Raw genomic sequence first — 26,235 nt, 5'->3', positions numbered from 1 at the left:
CGAGATTTTGAATCATGTTTAACCAGACTCGGTTCTTATCAGAATATTACTCCGGTAACGGGAAATTTGGATTTCATTATTTTCAACAGATGCAAAGAAAAAGAGGAAAAAAACACCTTTTGCATTGACGTGGATAGTCGAACAACTAACCAGAGGCATTTTGTCTATGGCGCTCAGATGCATGACTGCTGTCACTCGGCCGTCCGTCACCACATAAAGCCCGCCCCAAACGATTTGATTGGCCGACGGTTCTTTGCCAGAGCATAATCAACTCCTAGCTGAGCAGTTCCAACTTACCACTGCGAAAAATTACAGGCATAGAAGTTAGTCTGCCCTCCAGGGTGGCTGTAACAATTAGCAGATTAGTCACTAAGTCACTAAATGAGTTTATCAAAAGACTGACTATTTAGTTAATTTCTTGAGCAACAGTTAGTTATTAGTGCAAGCTTCTCACACGGGAACATTTGTTGCATTTTCAGGTGCCGTTGAAAGTTTTTGTTGGTTAAAAAAAAGCCATTGGTTCCAGGAGATGAGAATTTTCTCTGTTTCAGATTTTACTGAAGTGTTAAAACAATCACAATAAACGAAAAAACAAGTTACAAGCTGAAAAGGTAATTTGGCCCTAGGCTCTCATTTAACATATATTGTCCCGCAGTTTTCCAGTCCGGAAAGGATGTTGTTGTTGTTGTTGCTAAGAAACAAGAAATATGATAGAAAGAATGAGGCTGTCAAATCAAAATTCTATTGTCTACTTGATCTGCGCTAGACAGGAGAATTAATGGCAGTGGGGCGCCGAGGTGAACGCTGAGAGGAGTATCCAACAATCCAGATCTCAGCCAGCTCCTTCAGATATCCTCCTACGTAGTGACCTTTGTCTCGGCTCCCCCAGCTTCTTCCCAGCTGCTCGCTGGATAAAGCCCCCTGATCCTGGGGGAGATTATCACCAAAGTCCGCCTGGGTCTTTGCTCTCTTTGTTCCACATGTAATTACACTGCATTGAATCGGAGAGCACTGGAGGTGAAGGTAGGGGAGGAGAATCATCGCGCGCCAGATGAATGTGTTCCTGAGCAGGGGAATGGCCTCGGCTGAGAGACTCCCAGCGTGAGTGTCCGCCTCAAACAGGACCCCTCGCGTCTCTCAGCCTGGCCCCGCTGCACCTCCAAGCCGCATCAGAGAGGGACTCGAGAATGACAGAAGTATTTCATACTGGCACATTCAGCGGCTCCGACCAGATGGAGTCTTTGTTCTCTCTCTCAAACACACACACACACGGCACAAACAGTTTTGTGCACAGAAGAAAAAAAAAAAAACATGACACACACACACACACACACACGCTCACTTCCTCATTCACACACACACACACACAGCAGCGCAAAGCCAGGATCATGATGACGGAAGGGGGTGTGATTCTCTTGTCCTCTGCCGTGTTCACATTAGTCATATGCAAATGGGCATTGTGCGCAGAGAATGACACAAATCCACCATGTCTAAATCCTCAAAGAAGACCGGTGACGGCTATTTAGTTAACATGATTTATTAAGGTGTTTGACCCAGTTAGCTCATGGACCATTTATGGTGTTTGCAGATATTGAATGAGTCACCGCTTGAATTTGAGGAAGAGAATTAAAACATTTGAATGCATTAATATTACTCGTCCTCTCCTACTTTATCTACATGAAAGGCAGAGAGGAAATGAAGGGGTCTGTGGGTGAGACCACAGTGCTTTTATGTTCACTCTGACATTTTTAGGATTTTCTCTCTATTAATTAACCAGAATGGCTGAATATAGTATTAAGCAGAGTTGCTCCTCTTGCAGTTGGTTAGGTCCTCATTAAAAAAGCATAGGTGCCATATTATTGTGAGATCATCAGAACGTCGCACAGCATCACGTAACGGGTGTCCAACATTTCCCTGTTTGTGTTTTTGAAGATGGAAGATAGATGCACAAGTTTTAACGTTTCTTAGAAGTGTCACTTCTCAGCTGACTGATTTTAGCTGTAGGATCTTCGTGATATAGGAAGTCTTCCTGCAGCCTCATGTTGTTATAAACTTGACTAGGATTTGTTTTTCTGTACATTATCCGTATTTTAGAGCTACTTGGTGTTACAAGAAAGTTTTGTTGTTTATTATATTCATTCATTTTCCTTTTCAAATAGCTGCATTTCAGCTATATTTCTGAACACTGAATTCACCATTATTATGAAACCGTCACCAAAAAGATTGTAATAAAACCAAATCACATAAGGGTTTGAATCAGGATAATAAAGGTCGTAAGGAAGGTGAGAATGCTTAAAAGAAAGCGAGAGGCGGTGGATTCACAGTCTACAAATCACTACGCAGCATTTCAGCGTTTCCAAACGTCCCATATGCCACGGAGCCACGATCATCCCGGGCTAATTTGAGGAAAAGGCAGCTTGAACGTTTCTGACGGGAAGCAGTCAGTGACCTTTAGGCTGGGAACGCTCGGCTGGTATTGCGTCTTCGCTGTCATTTCCCATCAGAGCCGGAGGTGCAGAGCAGAGACACATCCTTAAGCTGAGGTGAGTATGAAATGCCAGTCTGTCGGCTCCTGTCTGATCCTTACCGGGCAACGCGGTTTGACAAACAAACTCTCGGCCCGTCTCACGCTTCAGCTTAAACTGACCTTCAGTGTTTTGTTTTTTTTTCAGGACAAAAACAAACGCATGAATTGATCGTCTGTAATCTGCCGAAATCTGGGCGCCGAAATGTCACTGTTTGATCATTTATGGAGAATTTGACATCCAAACAAACCTTTTGTCACAGTCTGTTGCTTATTTTGTCACACACAGAATTTATGCAGTGACTGGGTGTATTTTCTTCACAGCACATTCATTCAGCATATACCTTCTATGACTAATAGCTCCGTGACCTCACTGACTGGAAACCCCATAAATATGAAGAATTCCTCTGCATTATTCATCAACGTCTGACCTATGTCTGCCTACGAATGGAAATAAGAGGGCATCAATCGGTTTCCCATTAGGATATTAAATGAGTGCAACAGGTTCGAATGGAAAACCTTTCTCTTCCCCTGCCTGCAAAGCAATTAATAACATGGCCGCATGGATTATTTCTACATTAATGCTAGTCTAATTGATGGCGATAAAAGCAGCGATAAGAGCAAACATCTAGAGTTCATATGGTGAGAAATTACTGAAGGAAAAAAAAAAACATTTGACGTTCCTTGACAATTTCTGCAGAGGAAGAACACAGAGGCGGCGCTTGGGCGAGAGGAAGCGAGACGCTGATTTAATATAACAAAATCACACATGTGAAAATCTGATAGAAGGGAATAGAATTTATTTACTATATAATAATACCAGGCACTACATCACCCTGTATCGGAAGAAATGTCATTTACAATCTACCACCTTCAAATAATTCACATCCAACTCTTCACTAGTGGTTAGTTGACGTGCAAGTGGTTTCTAGGTGTGCTGAAGAGAAGCAAATATTGTCGAGAGTGTAGATATTAGCCGTGCTAATTCAGCTCGCAGCGCTGACAAAGCAAAGAGCTCAGACTGCTGAAAGATAAACCAAGTGTGGTACTGAAGAGCTGAGCCTGAAATGTCCAAAAATGGCCTCGGTGCAGAGGTTGAACACAAGCGGTTTAAGTCAGGAGATCATCAGTTCTCCTTTAGCACCACCATCAGGACAAACTACATCCCTGCCCACTAGTGGTAACCGTCCAACAAAAGCGGTGTCATTTTAATTCGATCGTCGGCTCTTGTTTTCTGGCGTGTAATAAGCGTCACAGCCTCATGAGGCCGCTTGTCTGACAAAGTCTTTGTGTTCTCTCACAGTGCTTCACAAGTAATCAATAATACAGTCCTAGTACCGTGAGGGTTTTATGCACACAAAGCAAAAAAATAAAAAATAATACTATAACAATAACAATAATACTACTTTACAATATTAAGGTGGCAAATGTTTTCACAGAAAATAGTCAACCAGATCAAGTTGTGATGGAAAATGCGGGTGTTTTAAGAAAGCACGCGCAAAAAAAAAAGTGCCATAATTTGATCGTTTCTGCTTCTAATGACAAAATAAAAGATAAACATATCGACAGACGCAGCGCTAATTCATTTAAGTTGTCGCTGTGTAAATGGCTGCCAACTATTTTCACAGACAAGGATAAAGCCATTGGATTTCGTTGTCACATCCGTGAACGTGTTTCATTGTTTTTCGAAATGTTAAAACCGATTTTTGTGTGGGACAGACATTTCAGTTCCTCAGGTGCCGGGTATACTGTCACTGAGGTGCTGTAAATAGTGGCTTTAAATGACATTAACTGTACCCTACTCTTCAGTCTGGCTACGCTAGATGTAGTGCGCAAACAAAAAGCGGCAGATAGTAGGACTGTGTCAGTTCTGTGGGACTGTAAGGCCTCTTTTTGTGGCTTTGTAACCATCTCCCTTACTGCAATAAAACCATAAAGGATACTGCATCCAGTCTCCAGTCTGTATGTATCTCTGTACTGAAGAAAGCTGAAGACTTAAGTTTTTTCCACAACAGCTTCCACTCAGAACTTGCTGAGGGGCGGCAGAGCTCCTGCCTTTACAAGCACAGCAGAGAGCAGGTCTGCAGGCCCAGAGGGATGAGGCACAGGAGTGGCTGAGGGATCTCCATGCTTGTTGTCAGGGTTCACAGGTGTGGGAACTTTCCCACTGTTCAGGGTGGACTTGTCAGCCCCACTGCCTCCTCCTCCACCAAAACTACTCTTGCTGTTCTCTGCTGTGGGGATGACTGTTCCAAGGTGGGGGTTGCCCACCGCGGCGGTCCCGGTGGACTCCATGGTCGTCTGACAGCAGCACAGCAGCCTGAAGAAGGCAGCTCTCATCTCCCTGCTGGACAGAGTGTATATGAGAGGGTTCAGGGCGGAGTTGAGCACAGCCAGGGCGATGAACCAGTCCACCTGGTAGAGGACAGGGCAGTTATCTGGGCTACAACCAACATCCAGCAGGAGGAGGAGGAACAAGGGGGTCCAGCACATGACAAACAGCCCTAGAACAATAACCACTGTCCGCAGCAGGGCCAATGAGCGCTCTGAAGGCCGGCTGCTCACCCTGCGGCCACTGGAGGTCACCAGGCGGTAAATCCTGATGTAGAGGATGATGATGGCCACCAACAGGGCGCTGAAGACACTAATGCAGAAGGCGATGTAACTCTTATCATAGAGCGGCAGCACTGTGGAGCAGGAAGACAGATTGTTCAAGCAGTTCCAGCCCATGCTGGGCAGGGCGCTGAGCAGCACTGACACAAGCCAGCAGGCCGCCAGCAGCGCTAGGAGTCTACCTCGACCTGCTGTCTCACAGGGACGCAGACGTACCATTGTCATGTGCCTCTCAATCCCAATCGCTAGAAGGCTGAAGGTGGAGGCACTGAGGGCCACAAACATGCTTCCTTCCCTGGCCAGCCACTGCACCGGTGTCAGGAAGAAGGTGTTTCGTCCTGAGGTAAGGATGTTAACCACATAAGCCACACCAGCCAGCAGGTCCGACAGCGCCAGGTTCCCAATGAGGAAGTACATGCGGCTGTGGAAGCGCTTGTTCCTCCAGAGAGCGAGCAGAACGGTGACGTTCTCCAGGACGATCAGCACGCAGATGAAGAGCAGCACGGCCATCTTGTAGGCCCCACCGCTGCGAGGCCGATCCCACTTCCCAGAGTGGTTGTAGTGGGCTACGATGACCGTGTTCATCCCTTCCTCAATTATGTTCCCCATGCTGCATGCCCTGTCTCCCGGCCTTTCTCGGTCACGCAGTAGAGGGCGCCCCAGCATCGCACAATGGCATCTTCAAGGACCTGCCAATCAAATGAAGTATGGAGATTAAAATGACCAAAAAATAACATTTTGGTTAACTTATTTTCGAAAGAGACATTTCTATGAAGAATTTAAAACAGAATCAACTGTAAAAAAAAAAAAAATAATAATTTAATATTACTAACAATAATCAAATAGAAACGTTCATCACTGAAGTTAAAATCAGTTTTACCCGACATGTCCTATATACATATAGATATATAACGATAACACATGGCAGTGCACAAACGTATGAAGAAACTGATCAAATAAGAAAAATAGAGCATTGCAAGTTTTCTTGTTTTTTTCTCTATCATCATCCTTTCAACTGAAAATACTTTGGATCGTCTATGATCAACAAAGTTCGGTTCTTCTAGCTCACAGTTGACCCTAATCGTCATCCCTCGATTAAATGAACACAGTAAAAACCTTTACATTTTACATGCCATTTCTCCATAAAATGAAACCAGTAGTCTTGGCAGCCTTTTTTACTTTCAGTTTAAACAAGATGCCTTCACATGAGGTTTGGAAAAGTTGTGCGCGTTTGGAAACTGATGGCACGAAAAAAAGTTCCACGGTGCACTTTTTTCTTTTTCTTTTCACTCGTGTTATTCTTTGACACAGCTACCTTTCATCGACTATAATACTCCTACCTTTTGCATTTACTGGATACATCGCAACATCCCGGCAGTTAGGGGAGGTTTTCACAATCTGCAAGAAAGAAATAATAATAAAATTCGCTCCTGCGTAAAGATGTAGAAAGCTGTTCGGTGTCCTCCACGCAATGTCAAAAGTCCATAACTTGTCTTTTTCTCGGTAAAAGGCACCAAAGCCTACGTATATTTAAGTGTTCTACTCCAAATATCCACATTAAGGTCTGTCCTAATCTTTCCGACGTCCTCTCCTCACGGCTCCCCAACTCTGACTGACCCGCTCTCACCCCTTCCGGCTGGGAGGGGTGAGAACCGTCCCTCACCTCTCCATTTGTTGTTTTTACATAGCAGCACCATATGAGGGGGAGAGATCCAGGTTTCCCCGAATGCTAAAATGCATTTCAGATGTCTGAACTTGCTTCTTTCTTACAGGGAGTCAGGATATGTGTCACTGACTGTGACAGATTTTTCCAAGTGTAGTTTAGTTCCGTAGTTTAGCTTTAGTTCTGGTTAGACAGAAAACAGCTGACTGTTGGAGAGAAGAACACTAACCTGTCTCCATCGATGTGTCATGAAATTGCTGTACTTGTCCCAACATATGATTACAGTCAGCTTTCTGCCCCACCTTTTCATATTCCACGGAAGGGCAACATGTTCACATGGCTTTGCTTGCGCTTCCAGTTCGAGTCTGCATTATCCTGTCAATTTCTAGTCAATTTTTAAAATAACACAGAAATGCAGATCATGTCATTCTGTCCAGAGGCTCTGACACAGGCTCCTGCATGTTTATCTGCCCTATTTTGGCATTAATCTCCTCCACTGACAAGCCAAGCCGTTGGAATCTGTTTTATCACCGTGATGAGTAATTGTTTTTCATGTTTGAATAAAAGATGAGTGGGTCCCTTCGGTCCCTCAGAGTGTGAGATAGGTCAGACCTCTCCCACTGGAGCCAGCTGGAATGGATGGGAAGGATTTAATGTTTTCTTATTCTTTTGCATTCCTCATTGGTGAGTTTAATATTATATATGAGGTACTGGGGTATATGTGAGTATAGAGGGTTACTGTCTGCAAAGAGAAGGTGGGGTTGATACGTTACTATCAGTGATTGATCGTTTCAAAAAGGTCAGCAGTAACAGAGGTGCAGAGTCCATGGACTTATACTGATCAGCCACAACATTAAAACCACTGACAGGAGAAGTAAGTAACTTTGATCATCTTGTGACAATTCATTGTTCTGCTGGGAAACTTTTGGACCTGGCATTAGTGTGGATGCTACTTAGACATGTACCACCCACCTAGACCAGACCATGCACCCCCACCCCATGACGGCAGCTATCCCCAGCAGGATGCAGCCGGACACAGGCACACCCAAAAAAAATGGTTTAGGAACAACTAAAAAAAAAAAAAAAGAAAGAAAAACAGCACAAGGTGTTGACCTGGCCTCCAAACTGACTAGATCCCAAACTGATCAAGTATCTGTGGGATGATCCACAGAGGCCCCTTCCCTCAACCCATAGGACCCAAGAATAGAAAAAAAAAAACTTCACATGCATGTATTACATTTTAGTGAATACATGGCCTTTCGCTAGAATCACAGATGGCATTGATTTGACTTGTGCTGCACAATGCAGAGACGATGCCATGTCTGACAGGTTTGGAAAGTGAACCTCTAAAATAGGGCTAGGATTCAGTGTGGTTAAATAGCGTGGCTACTTTGTTTTCTTTTCTCCTTTTCTCTTAGCCGACGACAGCTCTGTTTATGAAAGAGTCCATCACTTCTGTGTGTCTGTTCTTGCATTCTTTGTTTTTGCTGGATCAGAGGGGCAAGAAAAGCATTGGACAGGCCACAGATTGAGGCCGGTGATGGATGAGAGCATGCTGGCTAACACAGACTGGCGACGGGGGAAAAAAATGCTGATAAAGAGAAGAAGAGATGGGAAGAGACAAGAAGGATCCGGACACTAAGGAGCAGCAGAGCAGGCTGTTTTCTCTTGTTCCCTGTCTCTTACAGTTCCTGGGGTATCACTGGTTGTGTGAGGTTATAGGCAGTCTTGTCTTCTTTCAAATGCCAGCACAGGCTCTGTAGATTAATGAATGACCCCCAGAGCTGTTGACTTTACCCTGAGCAGCAAGGGATGTACAGGCACTCTGACAACTCATTTATAACCATATGAAAACACCCCTAAGGCAACGACTCTGTGTTGTCCCAAGCTGGCTGCAGCCTTCCTGGATGTTTGGTGCATGCTGGAAACATGAAATGTTGCTGCAGGTCACCAGGTCAAAACAAATTGCCCTTGTATAAAAATCCCATGTAAGTTTATGTAACAGTGATGTCTGTGGTTTGTGCATGTGTGTTGATGAGGCCGCCCTGTGTGTGTGTGTGTGTGTGCGTGTGGGCCGCGCTGTTGTGAGTCAGGGCACATTGACGTGGGCTCTGGTGGTGAGTTAGATGTTTGGGAATGAAAAGTGTAGTGGGAAACGCAGGAGGAACTGTTTCAGTGGAAAAGGAAGCACTCTCAGATCATTCCCCCACCGCCCTCTACTCCCACTGTTTACCCACACCCACTAAAAGGTTTTTCACAGAAAGTAGACATACAGTAGACTGAAGCATGTCGAAAACATCATACGGACGGTTGTGAGACATAGTTGACAACTGAACTAATGATTTACCTCACTATCATCATGATCAAGTTTTCATGCTGGTGGCATCACGTGACACCGCATGATTCAAGATCCCAGGAACTTGAGTGGATTTGTTGCGTCAGAGATGTTCAGCAGTTGTCAGAGGTCCCGAAATGATGCGGATAAAGCAAATTCAAGGGTGAAAGCACAAACCTTAAAAGGTCTCCAAATCCAGAAATGCTACACATACAAAAACACAAATACTGACAACACATGTTCACAATGTGCTCTGGCAGAGAATGGGATTATAGAATCAGTTTGGCTCCCGGTGGTAAATTACCAAAGGGCTTGCCAACAATATTCATTCCAATGAAGAGAGATACTGACCAGCTGGTCATCAGGAGCTGACCTAAAGTGAAATGATCTCAGCTCTAGGCTCATGTTTCTGTGTCCAGGAGCCCCTAATGTGTGGACGTGTGTAGCATTTTTTTGTTTGTTTGTTTTTTTGCATGCGTGCATGCATTTCCCTTGTTTTGTGTGTTGTCTGCATTTGAGCATGTGTTCCTTAAAGGTGAACTGCTGTTTTTTACAACCTGGACTTTATTCCTGGCATAAAATACGTTTACTCACCCATATAACTTTTGTGTCATTTGTAGTCATTCGGGAGATATTTACATCTGCATATATCCATATAGTGGGAGTGACTGGGGCACCAAAACGCAGACTGCTAGTTTTTTGCAATATTGGCTGAATATTTTTCTGATTCTGAGGTTGTGGACGAACCACGGCAGTAGCAAATTACAGGTAAACAAGGCGACCCTCGCAGGTGCGCACAGCGCTGAGAGACGACATCATCCAGGTCAAAAGACATCATCTACATGGTCAATCTACATGATATGACATGATAACAGGTAACTCCGGACTCAACGGGGAATATCACTAGCGTGTGATAACAAAATGTTGGTGAAATGAACGAGTTTCGCGGCAGATAATGCGTTATTTAGAGGCTGCATTTCGGTCCCAGTCACTCCCACTATGGATATACGTGGATGTAAATATCTCCCGAACGACTACAAATGACACAAAAGTGATATGGGTGAGTAAACGATCGTATTTTATGCCAGAAATAAGGTCCATTGTGTAAAAAACAGTAGTTTCTCTTTAATGGCTGTGCTTTCAGTCTGTCTTCGTCTACTCTCAGCCGCCTTACTAATATAATTACACAAAGAAGAAGAAGATGAAAGAAGAAACACATCAACAAAGTTAAATGCAACTGGATCTTGCGTAAATGGAAAACCAAAGAATGTTTAATCAGGTTTATTGGCCAAGTATGCACACAAATACAAAGAATTAGCAGATTTATTCACTGCATTTAATCAAGTGAGCACACTTGGAGTAGTGGGCAGCCATGCTAGGTTGATTTTAGGTCTAGGTGCTTGCTCAGCCCCGTGCATAGAGTGGATTTGAACCAGTGACCTCACGGTCCCAAAGCTGCTTCTTTACCACTAGTACACAGCTCCTCTATGATTTTTCTAGTAGATGCATGACTCTTACTGTTGGCAGGAGTAGTTAGGTAAATATAAAATGCACCGATCAGCCACAACATTAAAACCACTGACAGGAGCAGTAAATATCACTGACCCATCTTGTAACAATACAATGTTCTGCTGGGAAAACGTTGCCCGCATAGAACTGCTCAGAATATGGTCTTGAGTAACTCAATGAATTTTGGAAAGAGACATTGCTGCTGAACTGTTGTTATTTCTTCTTTTTTTGTGTGTGTTTGTTCACGTGTTTACTGTATGCGATTGAAGCACCGCCAGCCAGAGGCTTTTTTCATTTTCATTGGTTTCTTGGTGTCTTTTCATGTCCTCCATGAATGAAGGTTATTTTCATCCCATAGTACAAATATCCTATGTGTAAATCTCAGCAGAATGTTCCAGTAACGACAACAACAATTTTACCTTGCCCTGCTACGGCCAGATTATGTCATTACTTGTATCTCCATTGCCGTTACATGCTTTCCTGCATGGGACAACAGAACGTCATTACAGGAGGTCGTGAGCAGAGTAGAGGTCTGAGGGATGATAGTTTATCTGGAGCTGGTGGGTTATCAGCGGAGGTCTGAAATCCTAGAGGGCACAAGGTGACTGCTTGTCTGAGAAACTGCCTCTCTGCTTCTTTTAGATAACATTTTTATCTGCGGCCAGCTCGAAATAGACACATCAAAGGACGCACAGCTGGAACGGCAAATGGAAGACAGATGGATGTAGAATGTCTTTCTACTTCGTTAGCTTCTTTGGCTGCTCTCGGATTCCCTCTTTTACACAGATTGCTGTGATACCATATTCCATAATGTGTAGAAGCTGAAATGCAGAGAGATGAGATTTGACCTGATTTGACATCCTGGCTGTCAGTAGATATCAGGAGGCAGGAAGAAAGTGAAATTATCAGCATCCTTCAGACCTCCAGTCTGTATCTTTCCGTCGGATCTGTTGTGCTGTTCTGATTGATTACAGTCTCATTTCTTGGCCTCACACACACACACACATCCTTTTTATAATGTAATTCGGAAGTTAATAGTAATCATAGCAAGGCAGAATTCATGCACCACTGTCTGGCTTCAAAAAACTTACAAATTCTTTCAAGGCTTGTAGCAGAACACACTGAGAATGCTCTGGACCTCGAAATGACATTAATTGCTTGTAAACACTGCGCCATATCTGAACTCCTCATCGTCGCCCCCGCTCGTCTTTAAAATGTCGCCATCTCTTTTCTCACACAATCAGGCTGGAACTTAAGACGTCAAGATCTTTATGCCTTTATTTATTTTCTTTACGAAAGGGGGCCTTAAACACTAAATAGGCTTCAAGCCGCTGCTTTGCCAAAATACATTAAAAATAACTTGGAACTCGCTCATGTAAACACTCATGCCCGATTTTCTCAGAGCTGCTTCTCTGATGTCTGGGAAAAGAATCCTGTGTGCGTGCGTATGCTGTGTGTGTGTGATCTGTGTGTGTGCTCTGTGTGTGTGATCTGTGTGTGTGCTCTGTGTGTGTGTCTGCGTGGAGGACAAATGACTTTGTGGGCATGATGCACTCATTTGTGTATATGTGCAGTCTGCTTCCTTCACACCAGAACCGTGACTCTCTATTACTTGTCTCTGTTACTTTAAACAAACATTAGGAGATTAGACTGCCACACAGACCAAATTATGTGCATCCTTTACATGCAGGAATCATGCATCCTATTATCCTATTTTTGGAAGTTTGCATGCCTTCGTCGCCTGTGACTTGTCCGTCTGCTGTTCTGATTGACAAAGTCCAAGGTTCTTGTCCCTTGAGACGAGCACCGAGGGTCACGCAATCCAGTGTGTGCTGCTCCACACATGTTCCAGTGAACTCAACCAGGCACCGTCCGCCACCCCCAACATCCACCTCACCAGCATTTTTTTTTTTTCCAAGTCCTGAAAAGCCCTCTCCCCAACCCCACACCCCAGCTCCTCTAAAAATGCAACTGGAGCCTGAGAAAGAGCTAACCCACTGACAGAAACAGACCAGGCTCCATCTCCAAATGCCATCAGTGCAGATTTAGAATCACTTTAACCTTTCAAAGACCGGCACATTTTTCTCCCTTCCTGGCTGCATTGTACCAAGTTGCAAAGATTTTATGGTAACTGTTGGCTTAATATGGTACAAGGGCAACACCTCACACACACTGCAAATATAAATTGATAAATGCCTGATTAAAGCTTGCATTTGGTCGCATTAAAAGGAAAGTATGAATGTGCACCAATACTACTACAAGGGCTGGCCATCTGCCTGATACTCTGTAGATAGATAGATAGATAGATAGATAGATAGATAGATAGATAGATAGATAGACTTGAACTTTTGCCCAACTTTCACGCCTATTTGGCAAAAAAAAAAACAACAAAAAAGAACCAACAACGTTCTCACCAACAGCTGGTTAGTTTAAATTGGCGCCCCTGACCTCAGTATCAGCTTTCCAGGCTTTAACCAGCTGCTAGCTATATAGCCTCACTAATATGGCATTCGTCTTTTTCTCCAACTAATAGAGTTAATAACTATATTTTCTCCAGGTGTCAGACCTGTTGTTTGATGTAGATATACAATCAACAATGCCAGTTAACAAAATAACACAAAAAGGTTGAGCACAAACTGCTGAAAATATTCTAGAGTCATTTAAAAGAGCATGTAGGGTGAATTCGTGTGATATGGTTCATTTCTGAACTGCTCAGGGTGCAAGCTGCTTGGCTCACCCTCTCATTGTAGCTGACACTAAACTATTTTGTACTACCCATATGATGATTTGGGACGCAGTTGTGTTTTTCTCAACATCGTGATACATGTATGATTACTGGATATTGTCCATTAGTCTATTTTGAATGTTTTATAAAAAGTCTGGGGATTATTACATCAAAAGTATTATGCCAGTTGCAGAGTCTCTCAATCTGGCTGCTGGGTGACATTCTACAACAGGCCTTAAATGCATCACGGATATGAGTGCATATGATTTATATCTACAGTATATTATCCATTCAGACTTTTACAACCCTCATAACCAAATGAAGCCATCATTTATCTTACCAACTGCTTTTTTTGGGCTTCACTTTCTGTTTGATGACCACAGCACTGACATTATGTCACATGAATTATGTCATGTGAGACAGGTCATGTACTTGTACAACTTGGTCTCATCACCAGATTTGACTAACTCTTTCCAAGGCTCAAGCACAATGCTGTCACAAGTGTTAGATGGAGCTACCGCAACTGCTACTAAATATCCCTGGCCACAAGAAGCTATATTTACCCTCACTGTAGCATAAATGAAGGATTATCTTATTATCTTATCTTATCTTTTACACAGAAGTAGAATTCAAGAATGTTACCACACAAACACAGTCCAACCTTATCTTTTGAGACCTCAGGCATTTTCCCAGCATGTGACCCTGCTGTAGTGGCTGTGTGAAGTGAATGGTGCATGTTTGTGAATGAATTACTATGTGAATGGCAATCAGCAGGGCTTACCAGCCTCTCACTGACAGCGGGCTCCGACGCAGCCATGCTCCACATAAAGAAAGGCTCGATAGAGATCTGCAGAGGTAGTAAAGGCCGCCATAGTGACCGCTCAACCAGCAACAACAATAAGACAGGCCGGGCCATCGGGTGCGGCCGTCCTAAAGCTCCCTGGCTCCAGAGACATGCTGGACAAAGTAAAGGCTAAAAACACACACTTCACATCTCATTAGACAGGGCCACTGTGACAGCTGACTGAGGGCCCAAAACAAGTCAGCCTCATCATTTGAACCCACCGAAACATGTGAGCGTGAATTACAAAAAACAAAAATTGTTCACTTGTTCTGTTTATCTCGTAACATGCTTGGAGTTAGACTAGCCCTGCTCCGTGGTCTTATGTTTATCTTGTGGCAGCAATTCTGGTTTCGATCTTTATTACCTCCAATCTGTAAAAAAGAGTTTTTTAGATTTTGTACATTTCCATAATTACAGTGTGTTTGGAAAAAAGCAGCAAAAAAACTAAAAAACAAAACACAAATGTTGGAAGTGGATCCACGGATGGACTATAAGAACAGTATATAAAACAGTATATAATTGTTTTATATATAATTTAAACTTTAGGCATAACATTATGACCACCTTCCGAATATCGTGTAGGTCTCCCTGAGCCTCCAAAACAGTTGTGACTCATCAGAGAATGGACATGGGCCTTCTGGTAACAGCATGTTGTTAGTGGGGGCCTTTGGGTCCTATGTTTTGAGGGGAGGGGCCTCTGTGGATCATCCCACAGATACTTGATCAATTTGGGATCTAGTGAATTTGGAGGCCAGGTCAACACCTTGTGCTGTTCTTCATGTGTTTTGAGTTGTTCCTAAACTGTTTTTGCATGTGTGCCAGTGTCAGGCTGCATCCTGCTGGGGATGGCTGCTGCCATCAAGGAGTGTCATGGCTATGGGGTGGGGGTGTCTGGTCTGGTCTAGGTGGGTGCTACATGTCTAAGTAACATCCACATGAATGCCAGGTCCAAAAGAACATTGTATTGTCACAAGATGGTCAATGTTATTTACTTCTCCTGTCAGTGGTCATAATGTTGTGTATATTGTTATGCATTGAAATATCAGTATAAGCAGTTATTTTCAGCTCCACCTGACCAGTGACAGAATTTAAATATTGTTTATATTGATGCAGAGATGACTGCAATTAATGATTATTGTAATTTTCAGGCTGCGGAATATTTTCTCTGTTGATCAATTTATTATTTTCTTTAGGGGGAAAAATGCTCATTCCAATCCAAAACCCATGTACTCATTTTAATATCATGGAACATTTACTAAATCAGTGTTTCAACATTTTAGAGGCTGGAACCAGATGGATTCTTTCTTTTTTCTTGAAGATAACAATCAATTAGATACAGATGTTTTTTTGGATTGACCAATCATTTAAGCAATTTATTGTTCCAGGACAGTACATTGATCATATTTCTGTGCTTTAACTTTACTAATGTGAACTTTGGAGTACCTTACGTCTGGGGCTGGAGCCTATCCCTGCTATCACTGGGTTAGAGGTGGGTACACCCTGGACAGGTCGCCAGTCTATCTCAGGGTGCAATATGGTATACTTCTATTTAATTGAAGGTCTTGGATATTTCCGTATCGACACAGTGTCACTGACATACAGGTCTAGGGACAACTTATGTTGCTCAATTTTCAGCTAACAAAGCACACAGTTATACCATTTTTAGCTGCTGCTCAGTCAAACCTTTACAGAGGATCTGGGCATCTGCAGGGCATATGCTGCTGCTGCTCCAGTTTGTCTAGTGACTCACATACATACACAAGACACACATTAACCGAAGTCCCCGGCCTACAGTGCTACAGTCCACCTGTGTTTATGAGTGTAACACATGACGGCCCAGCACATTTCTGAGATCACAGCAGTCTCCTCCACCACCTCCCACTCAGCCGACCAGTCGTCATCCCACATCTGTCCTCCGGTCCTTGTGAGCGTGCAACGGGAGCTCTCGCGGTGCTGTGAGAGAGCCCAATGGCAGCATGCCTCAACGGTAGATGACAAAGGTTGGCTGTGATGGTCATGGTTTGTTTATTGATGGAGTGTGAAAGGAACAAGGGAGAGGCAAGAGGTGGACTGGGGGAGTGTGATGTGAAAATAAATGAAGCAGGCCGCAAACAGTGGCGCCACTAATGGTGTGTTATATCCAAGGTCTGTCCAGGGTTTGTGGACCTTCTGTATAAACATTAAAGAATTGTCTGCCCTGTGAGATCATCCTTTCCAGTGTCTCTGTCTTTGCATTGGTCCACCACAAAACCAATATCTCCACAACATCTCTGACAGAGCTAAAGTAAACCTGACATTTACACACACGCACACGTTCACGCACACGCAGAAATACAGCATTGCTCTTGCCCCTGTACCTCTGGACTGTTTTCCCTAGAGTCTAAAACAAAACAATCAAACCACCAACACAGGAAAATGAACATGCCTCCAACGCAGCCATCACTTTTACAAACAACCATTCTGAAACACGCAGAGACTTCTTAAACATGGTCCAACCTCTATATATGATCTCAGAGATGTTTGGAATCCAAGCACTGGCAAACGATAAGGGCGTCTTATCTTGTGCATTTAGGTTGGTATCCAGGACCCATATTTCTGCTACACTGTGGCATATTTGAGTTTTTGACTTTCTCTTTGGTTCTGCATCTCATCGGGAAAGAAGACACAACACGTTGTATGAAGTCTGCGTCAACAAAAACACGCTGAAACTTGCACTTCCAAAACAGTTTAGTGCTTGGTGGACTTAATGTTTTCTCTGCAGCGCTCCCCCTGATGGATTGTTTTTTGTGGACGCGGACCAAAAGATAAAGACATGACCTCTCAGTGGACTGGCAGTTCTATGAGACCGTCACCACGGAGGCACTCACTCACTTGGCAGTCTCGCTGTCTTGGAACGTTTCAGTTCGAAAATAGCCTTAAAGGAAAAACGGTGAATATGGACGAACTCCATTTGTTGAAAATTGGCCCATGCAGGTAGATTTTCCTACATTGTGGTTGTCTCCTGTCTTTGTTGGGGTGGCTATTTATTTGATTCAACAAGTTAAATTTGCCTCATGGATATACGAGCTGAAACATGTTACAAATCCACTGCGAGACAAATGAACAACCTGCACAGCATGTTTCAGATTTCAATAAAATGTATGTGACTGAGAGTTGTGTTGAAAACCAGTGACCGTTGGGGAGTGATGTAATATTTCAAACAGGCCGTACCCACCCTCAGCTCATGTGATCGTGCGGAGCTAAACGTGGGCTGGTCCTGATGGCAGGTTAACTGTGGTTTGAACAGTGGCCTGGTTGTGTGCTGTATCTATGGCACATGTGTGTGCACACACCGGTGAGTCCTCGGTGTGAAAGGCCTGTGTGTCCGGGCCCTGGTGACTTAATGACACCACTTACTGGTCTAATTCACACTCAGGTTCTTGTGCACATTTTGAAAAAAAACAACTCGCAAGGAAATCCTACCAACAGAGAATTGGTTGTGTCAGTGAGACTGGAGCTAACACTTTTTAGGGTTCTTGATTGACCTCCTTTGATCCTTCCTCCGGATCAAAATAGATTCCTGTTTATCTTTTAGTCCAACAGACATCACCTGGCTTGTTTTTGCATCGGCTACTTTCAAAAACCTGAAACTCAGCTCTTGAGCTTCTTAGTGATTTAGGGCCAAAATGGTAAATGTTAGAAAATGAGTGGTTTGGCAAGAGAAATATGAAGGAGGGTGATATGGGAGTCGGAGGGTAGAGTGAGACTAAAACAGGACAGGGCAGAGCCCCACACACATCTTTCCAGTACTGTTTTTATTTGAGCTTGTTGGGTCTCACAGGAAATGGCCTTCACTGTTTCCATGAAAACTGCTACGGTAAAAGTCATGTACTATTAATACAACCAGAGAACAGAACACACTGTGAGGAGATCAGGGTAACAATAGCGTACTTTTTTTGTGGATGTTCTTGTTCCAGACAGTTCCCAGTTCATTAAAAGCAACACAGCGCTCTGTGTAATTGTCACTAAAATTCATCATATGATTAATTCTCTGCAGTTGCTGAGGAAAAATTGTCCAGCCTTCACACTACTTCTAAGAGTTTTCTTTCCGTACCAAGCTGTGATTTGAAAACTAACCCTGGAGCGACATTGTTTTGCCATGAAACCACTTGTACTTGTGATTCAGATCCTGTGTTACACAAGCCACGGGCCAGCCAGACGTCTAATATTGACTGTGTTGACTTCACACGCACGGCAGTACAATACACGGAAACCCCAGTCTCCTGAGTCTCATGATATCACCTTTAAGTGTAACCATCTTTGTAGGCTGAAGTTCTAAGCACCATAAAACACAGTACCGACTGACAATCAGACCCCAAACATATTAGCTATTGTCTCTTTGAGATAAGGATTGGGACGCTCAGAGACCTCTTAAGTCATTTCCTTTCAGGAGACACATTCTACTCATCACTGCACTTTTTCTCACACACAAGTATGACCCTGCTTATCTGTGAAACACGTGAGGCTGAGAAGCAGTCGGAAACATCACATGGAGCGGACGCTTCGCTGTGAGGCCAACAGTGACCCGGGGTGAGCGCGCAGTCGGCTGCATGACCTCCTGTGTTTTGTCGTCTCTTGCAGCGTGTTGGTTTAGTGGGGAATCCAAATGGAAGCCCTAAATCCCAGTTAATCTGTCACATCACTGGGAGAGCTGGGCACTCCGAAGCCACGCTATCTGATCATCAGCTGTGGTCTACTGCCGGCAGCCCCGCTGAGACACAAACATCCTGTTTAGAGAGGGATAGAGAAGGAGAGAAAGAGACAGAAACCAGTGAAAATTTTCAGCAAATGAGTGTGAAATATACTGACCGAATGTCTGAGCCAATGTACAATGTAAGTCTCACAAATACTCGGCGTTAGCCACAGTCGTGTGACAGGCCGCAGCGTTAGTTTTCATCAGTTTTTAAAACTTCTTTTCAACAAAGGCGAGTTGCAAGACAACTGAAAATGTAGAGGATGTGTTATATTAGTATGCATGTAAGAATCTGGCAGCAAACCGAGCAGCCAGGAGATGGAAAACTAGCCCCTCTATGACTCAGCACTGCTAGTTATCATTTGTCCCATCTGTGCCAGCCTCAAATTAGAGGCCATTAATCTGTCGCAAAAATAACATACCATTAAACTCAGTCATTTCTTACCTATCTTTGACTTGGCAAAGGTGTTGAAAAAGAGGGGTTTACTGCCGCGCTGAATTTCGCTGCAGGACAGCATTGCCCCCTTGTGGAATGGTAGTTACAGTGTAAAAACACACCACCAAATGATTCTTAAAGCAGATAATTACTTAGAAAGATGCACAATCAAGGCTGAAATCAGCACCAAGCTTTACTGCTTCATTAAATAATATAATAAATAACTGCTTAGAAATGAACTGCTTTATTCTAGCAACATTTTAAAGAATGCACACAGCAAAGTGCTTTCAAGTTTGAATGTCGACAGTGCCACACGCCCAGGAGTGTGCAAAAAAAAGAAAGAAATGTGCTTAAAAATGATATGATCTACATGATGACTGAGGGCTTGTAAAGCATGAACGCTCAACATGGTGACTTTCCCCGCTCTCTAAATGGACCAATGGTACTAAACCGCTGATAATACAGCCTTACTTCATTAAAGTATTTGTAGTGGTAACTTTTAACGTAACATTTTGTCTTCAATAAACAGCTTGCTTAACATTGCGTGTGTTTCTATGCAGTGAAAAGTTAGATTTTGTCGCTGCGCATGAGTTGTGGTGGTTAGACGGCTGATGAGCATGTGCTCTGAGCAATAATGAAAGAGAACGGTAGTGCGGTAAATATGGGGTAAATTCCCAGGAAGTGACTTGTGGAGTGGGGAAATAAGTCCTTCCTTCCATTCTTTCAACACACCCTAATTCCTTTTTTGTTGCTGTACTGCACTGAGATGTGTTTTGTTTAATTTTCCATCTCAACTCAGTGTTTATCAAGGCAAACCTTTTAAAAGAAAAAAAAAAAACATTTCTTGTACATACCATCTGTCCTAACATCCAAACTGGTCGGCCTCTGTGTGGCTATGTTTGTGAAGCATGGTATCATGGTAGGCACACAAAGTAATTGTTGAATCACATTTCTTCACATGTTGTTCTTAGGGTTATCACATGGTGCCACATGCAGCATGGCACCTCATGGGAGCACATTGTTTGTGACGCGCGGATGACATTTCAGTACGTGGCAGCTCATGACAGCTCGTCGGTTACCATGGTGACTCACAGACACAGATTTTCAGGACTCTGGAAATCCGTCATGAATGAAAAGGTCAACCTCAACAGGTTCACGGTGAGCAGGACAAAAAAAAAAAAAGGCTGTGGAGTATTTAGAAAACTCTTCATTGTCATTGTCACAGCAACAATGAAAACTGGATTTTTTTGTACAGTCACTGTTCACTCCTCTAGCCCCTCTAACCACCTGTGCATCCCCACATCGTCGCACACATATACCTACCTTTTGATGTATTGATTTCTATTCAGGATGCACTGAAACCTACTCTATAAGCTGACAGCTGTTCTAGGAGTACCAGTCTCTCAGTGGAGTCTCAGGAAGAACATGATGAACCTGTTCCTGGATCTGCCACAGTCCTCAAGACTCTATTTTCATTTCAGCTGGAGAAATTACTTCAAAATTAAGAAGGATGAAATGAAATGCTTGCTTGTTGAAGGGCAACAGAGGGTAACACAATGAAACTCACCAAGGGACACTAATCTCAATGTTTGGATGACTAGTACTTTTTATTGTTCTCTTTATGTGTTCTCTGACTTTCTGCTCTCCACAAGCAAAATGTCACTGTTACACAGTAACCACCATTTTGGATTATAACTAATGAAGTCAGCCTTTTGGCTTCTGTATAGCTCTTTACATTAGGCACCATTGGACCAGAGGAACTTTTTCATAGTTCCTGTAACTGTCATGATTTGGTGCTTAGTTTTCCTGGGTTTCTGTTTCCTGTTTTATTTTGTTAAGTTCTTGATTTCCTGTTTTGTGTTACTCAGTGTGTTTCCCCCGTTTTGATTAGGTCATTGATTTCTCCTTGTGTGCTCTGTCTTGATGTGTTTCACCTGTGTCTTGTCACCCCTCTCTGTGTATATATAGCCCTGCCTTCCCCTTTGTTCTCTGTCTTGTTGCACTAGTCAGTTGTCTCTCTTGTTGTTTGTTTCATAGTTTTGTTTGGAATCTTGTAACTCGTCATAGATTTGTCTTGTCACGTTCATGGGTTGTGTCTTAGTAGCTTTTGTTTCGTTAGGTTTGAATTTCCTGCCATGTCTGCAGCACTTTCGGTTTTGTCTTTTTATTAAATACCTTTTTTTTTCGCCGACTCCTGCTTCAGCCCTCTCTGTCCTGCATTTGGGTCCTAACCCCCATTACCCCGCAACCTCCCTGACAATAACCACAGGATGAAGTGCCTCTAGTTTGTGTGTCAATACTGCAGGAACTGAGAACGATCATCTTTTAGTAATCAGTTTTTAGTTCTTATTTGAGGGAACTTCTTTGCCCAGTACAAAAGGGACCTTGAGAGATTCAAATGTATTGTACGTTTATTCATGACACATGAATGCAGCACCAACAAGCACTGCTTGTGGCGGCGCTGGCTGTGCAAACAACAGTTGTTGATATTGGCCTTAAAATGGAACAAAACACAGAGAAAATGGACCAAATAGACCAAGCTTTATCGAATACATATGCAATGTTATGTTCTATAACAACCCCCAGCTGACTATGACATCACTTCAGAGTCCCTATTAATGGTGTGAATGCAAACTGAGAAAAGTCCTTGAAAGAATGTTGTACTCAGGGGAGCTCCCCACAATCTTCCAAATGTGCCCAGTAACAAATGCTACCGTAAAACATAAAGTCTACTTAACATGAAATATGACAGAAAAAGAGGAAGAATGCCTGACACCAAGCATAACCTCTGCTTCACATTTGCTTTTCCTCTGGAACTGGAACAGGTAGTGCTCCCCGCCACAGCGGGGTGTTTATAGATCATGCCCGGTTACCCATGATGCACCACAGATTCTGCTCCAATATCACCACATGCAGTGCACGTTTATACTGGATAGTGTGGACTGAATTCTTCACTGCAGCCTCCATCTTCAACGGCAGGAAGAAATCAAGAGGTTTGAATGCCATTCTGACTCGCACAAATGATCCACTCTCTCTTTGCATAGAGACACAGTTGCCTAAAATCTAGATGTAAAACGTAGTTACATTCACTCAACACACTAACTAAAGCACTATGTTTATCTAAATCAAACAGCTACCGTTTGTTTCTTTATACTGCTGAGTTGAACTGAGCCAAAGTGTTCTCCTCACCAATTCATCCTTTGGCATTAATTCTACAAGTCTTTTGAACTTAACTTGAGGAAGGGAACCCCGTTCTTCCCTTATTTTAGTTTCAAATGTTTTAAATCTCTAATGGATGTTTAGTTTGAGACCGGATGACTGCGAAGGCCATAGCATATGACTCACATCATGACCCCGAGTGTCCTGATGATGTGGGCATTGACATCCTGCAAGAGACCACTCCCTTCAGGATGGAAATGTGTCATCACAGGATAAAGGTCAGATCACTCAGGACAACTTTGCATTGAAGTGTCCCTTTCCTGCAAAGGGACAGGTGGATCTAAGCCATGCCAGTAAAAGGCCTGCATCCTTCCCTTGGTATATGCCACACGTGCACTTAGTGAAGGCTGACTCATCTGACCACATCCCTTTTTTTTCTCTCTGTAGATCACTGCATACACATATATGCATATATATATTTTGTACAACTCTCAAATGTGCATCCATCTTTGTAATGGGGGGTATATGCACTGTAATCCTACTTTAATATTCCTCCCTTTGTCATTGTTGGCATTTTTTACTGGCAGTCTGATCACAGTTATTGTACATGAGCATGTGCATTCACTGAGTTTCTCCACAATTCATTTAGCATTATTTTTGTATTTGTCACCTGTCTTTACATATATAGTTTGTTACTTCCCGGTAACAGAGCCTTACTTCAAGGATGCGCACATAACAAAAAGCGCACCTGTGTGAGTATGAGAAAACCTTGGCACAACACTTTTTTGTTACTTTCAACTTAATGTATCCAACAGGAGGTCACACGTCATTAAAGGCAGCTGCAGTGTATTAAAGCTAAAGTAAAAAAACTAATATAGAACTTCATTTTTGCAAGTCAAGGTCCAGTTACTGAGCTGTCTAGCATATAACAAAGTCAATAGAGTTTTCTTTTTTGTCATAGAAATGGATCTGTTCTCATACAAATGTTGGCATGACTACCTCTGCAGCCCTACACTCCCGCTCAGTGTGTGTGACACAGTTGGAAGCCAGCTAGTGAGCTAGCTAGTGCACCTTGAGTTGGGATGAACTTGGCCCAGTAACTGCTTCTGCTTTTAACAGAAAGTGTGAGAGCTTCCAAGTCCTATCACATGTTTTCCACTTGGTTAATGGCAACGAGACTGTGTCCTGTACCGAGGCCAGATCAATGAGCCCAGATCTCATCCTTTGAGAGGCATTAAAGCCTGAATAATCGAAGAACAGATCCCAAGTTCGGAAAAATTGAAAAGGTTTGTCCTGTAATGCTGCAGAAAATGCTATCTAGACACAATTTTTAACCACTGATTAAAAGATGAGGAGGTCCACAAGGCCAGGATGGATTTCTTGGCACAATGCAGCAGAATGTGCAGGAGATCTCTGTTATGTAAATCAGCAGGGAGTTCATAATTGAGTCCTAGCAAGCAAGTCCTTGGACCAAGATGCAACTGGTGTTTGGAGATGAGGTTAAGTTGCTGTAAAATTGTATTCCAGAACTGCAACAACAATGGCCAAGGCTCCCTCACAGCCGTTGGACTCAGAGCCTCTCTCCTCCTCCATCTCACCTCTCACCATCCTGGAGAAGGATGTGAAGAGGCTGTTTGTGAGGGAGAACCCCCACAAGGCTGCTGGACCAGACACTGTGTCTCCATCCACCTTGAAGCACTGTGCTGATCAGCTGTCTTCAGTGTTCACGGAAATCTTCAACATCTCACTGAAGTCATGTCACGTGCCAGCTTGCTTCAAGGCCTCCACCGTTATCCCAGTCCCCAAAAAGCCAAGGACCACTGGACGCCCTGACTATCGCCCTGTTGTCCTGACATCGGTTGTAACAAAGTCTTTTGAGCGCCTTGTGCTCTCACACCTTAAAGATATAACAGATCCGCTCCTAGATCCCCTGTAGTTCGCCTACAGATCTGTGGATGACGCCATCAACCTGTCCCTCCACCTCATCCTCCAGCACCTGGACTCCCCCAGATCATATGCCAGGGTCCTGTTTGTCGATTTCAGCTCGGCCTTCCACATAGTAGTTCCGTCACTGCTGCAGGACAAACTCTTCCAGCTGACCTTGCCTGACTCCACCTGCAGGTGGGTCACAGACTTAGTGTCTGACAGGGGGCAGCATGTGAGGCTGGGAAAACACCTCTCAGATTCCTGTACCATCAGCACGGGTTCCCCTCAAGGCTGTGTCCTTTCACCTCTGCTCTTCTCCCTGTACACAAAGAGCTGCACCTCCAGTCTGTCAAGTTTCTGAAGTTTGTGGATGACACCACCCTCATCGCGCTCATCTCAGATGGAGATGAGAGTGCCTACAGACTGGAGATTGACCAGCTGGTGACTTTGTGTAGCCATAACAACCTGGAGTTGGACACTTTGAAGACAGTGGAGATGATTGTGGAGTACAGAAAGAACACAGTCCCACTCCTCCCAATCATCCCGTGTGACTCTACAGACAACACTGTGGAGTCCTTCAATTTCCTGGGCACCATCATCTCCAAGGACCTCAAATGGGAGCTGAACATCAGTGCCCTAATCAAAAAAGCACAGCAGAGGATGTACTTCCTACGGCAGCTAAAGAAATTTAACCTGCCAAAGACTATGATGGTTCACTTCTACACTGCCATCATCGAGTCCATCACCACCTGGTATGCTGCAGCCTCTGCTAAGGACAAGAGCAGACTGCAGCATGTCATTCACTCTGCAGGGAAGGTGATCAGCTGCAGTCTGAAGTCTCTAGGCGAGCATCCAGGACTCTGAAGCATGAAGCTAAGATTGTGGCTGATCCCTCTCACCTTGGACACAGATTGTTCAACAGACTCTCCTCTGGCAGGTGGCTGCGATCCATAGAGTGCAGGACCACTCGCATGGTGAACAGTTTTTTCCCATCCGCAGTGTGTCTGCCCCCCATGAACATATCTAACGCACCACCATCCCAGTGTAAATGTTCTGGTTGTTGTATATACAGTGTATATATTTTTTTGTATGTTTGAGAGCCGAGTTCCATATTTACTATTTTATTTTATTTTATTCTGTGTTCGAATCCAGGCCGACTGGGGCCTTTCTGTGTGGAGTTTGCATGTTCTCCCTGTGTCTGCATGGGTTCTCTCCAGGTACTCTGGCTTCCTCCCACTGTCCACAGACATGCTCGTTAGGTTGCACACCATAGGTGTGCATGTGACTGTGCATGGTTGTCTGTCTCTCTGTGTTAGCACTGCGATAGACTGGTGACCCTTCCAGGGTGTACCCCGCCTCTTGCCCAATGACAGCTGGGATAGGCTCCAGCCCCCCTTGCGACCCTTCTCAGGACAAGATGAATGAATGGCCAATTAGCTCAATCCATACTTTGTGAGCAATGGTACCCAAATCAGCCTCCCATTTGCTTTTGAATGTGGTATTCTTATAGTAGTTTAGTGTGGACTCTTGACATTTTATTACATGATATATTGTGTGATTGTTTAATACATGCCTTGCCATTTAAAAAAACAAAGAGATAATAAACTTAAAAACGTCTCAGCTTCCCATTTTGTGATAGCAAGCAGTGATGAGAATGTTAATGTTACTGCATGGGCCAAAATATATCTAAATACTGCAATTTTCCCACTGTTTCACACGTCTTCCTCCTCATGAAAAACTCAGTGCCACTCAGAATCACCCTGTTGCGC

At 43.6% G+C, this 26,235-nt stretch overlaps 1 protein-coding gene across 1 annotated transcript; it reads right to left on the bottom strand.

The window, feature by feature from the left end:
- Window positions 1-2,529: 2,529 nt before the first annotated feature.
- Window positions 2,530-6,975, bottom strand: s1pr3a (sphingosine-1-phosphate receptor 3a). Its single transcript, XM_084547507.1, has 2 exons — window positions 6,478-6,975; window positions 2,530-5,826 (listed from the first exon to the last, which is right to left on the bottom strand). The coding sequence occupies exon 2, from the start codon at window positions 5,801-5,803 to the stop codon at window positions 4,547-4,549; it is 1,257 nt and encodes a 418-aa protein (XP_084403633.1). The 5' UTR covers window positions 5,804-5,826; window positions 6,478-6,975; the 3' UTR covers window positions 2,530-4,546.
- Window positions 6,976-26,235: the final 19,260 nt, after the last annotated feature.

This window comes from Chelon labrosus (assembly GCF_963514085.1).
Source record: "Chelon labrosus genome assembly, chromosome: 7".
Taxonomy (NCBI): domain Eukaryota; kingdom Metazoa; phylum Chordata; class Actinopteri; order Mugiliformes; family Mugilidae; genus Chelon; species Chelon labrosus.
The sequence above is the reverse complement of the archived record's forward strand: the minus strand, read 5'-3'. Positions and strand labels throughout refer to the sequence as shown.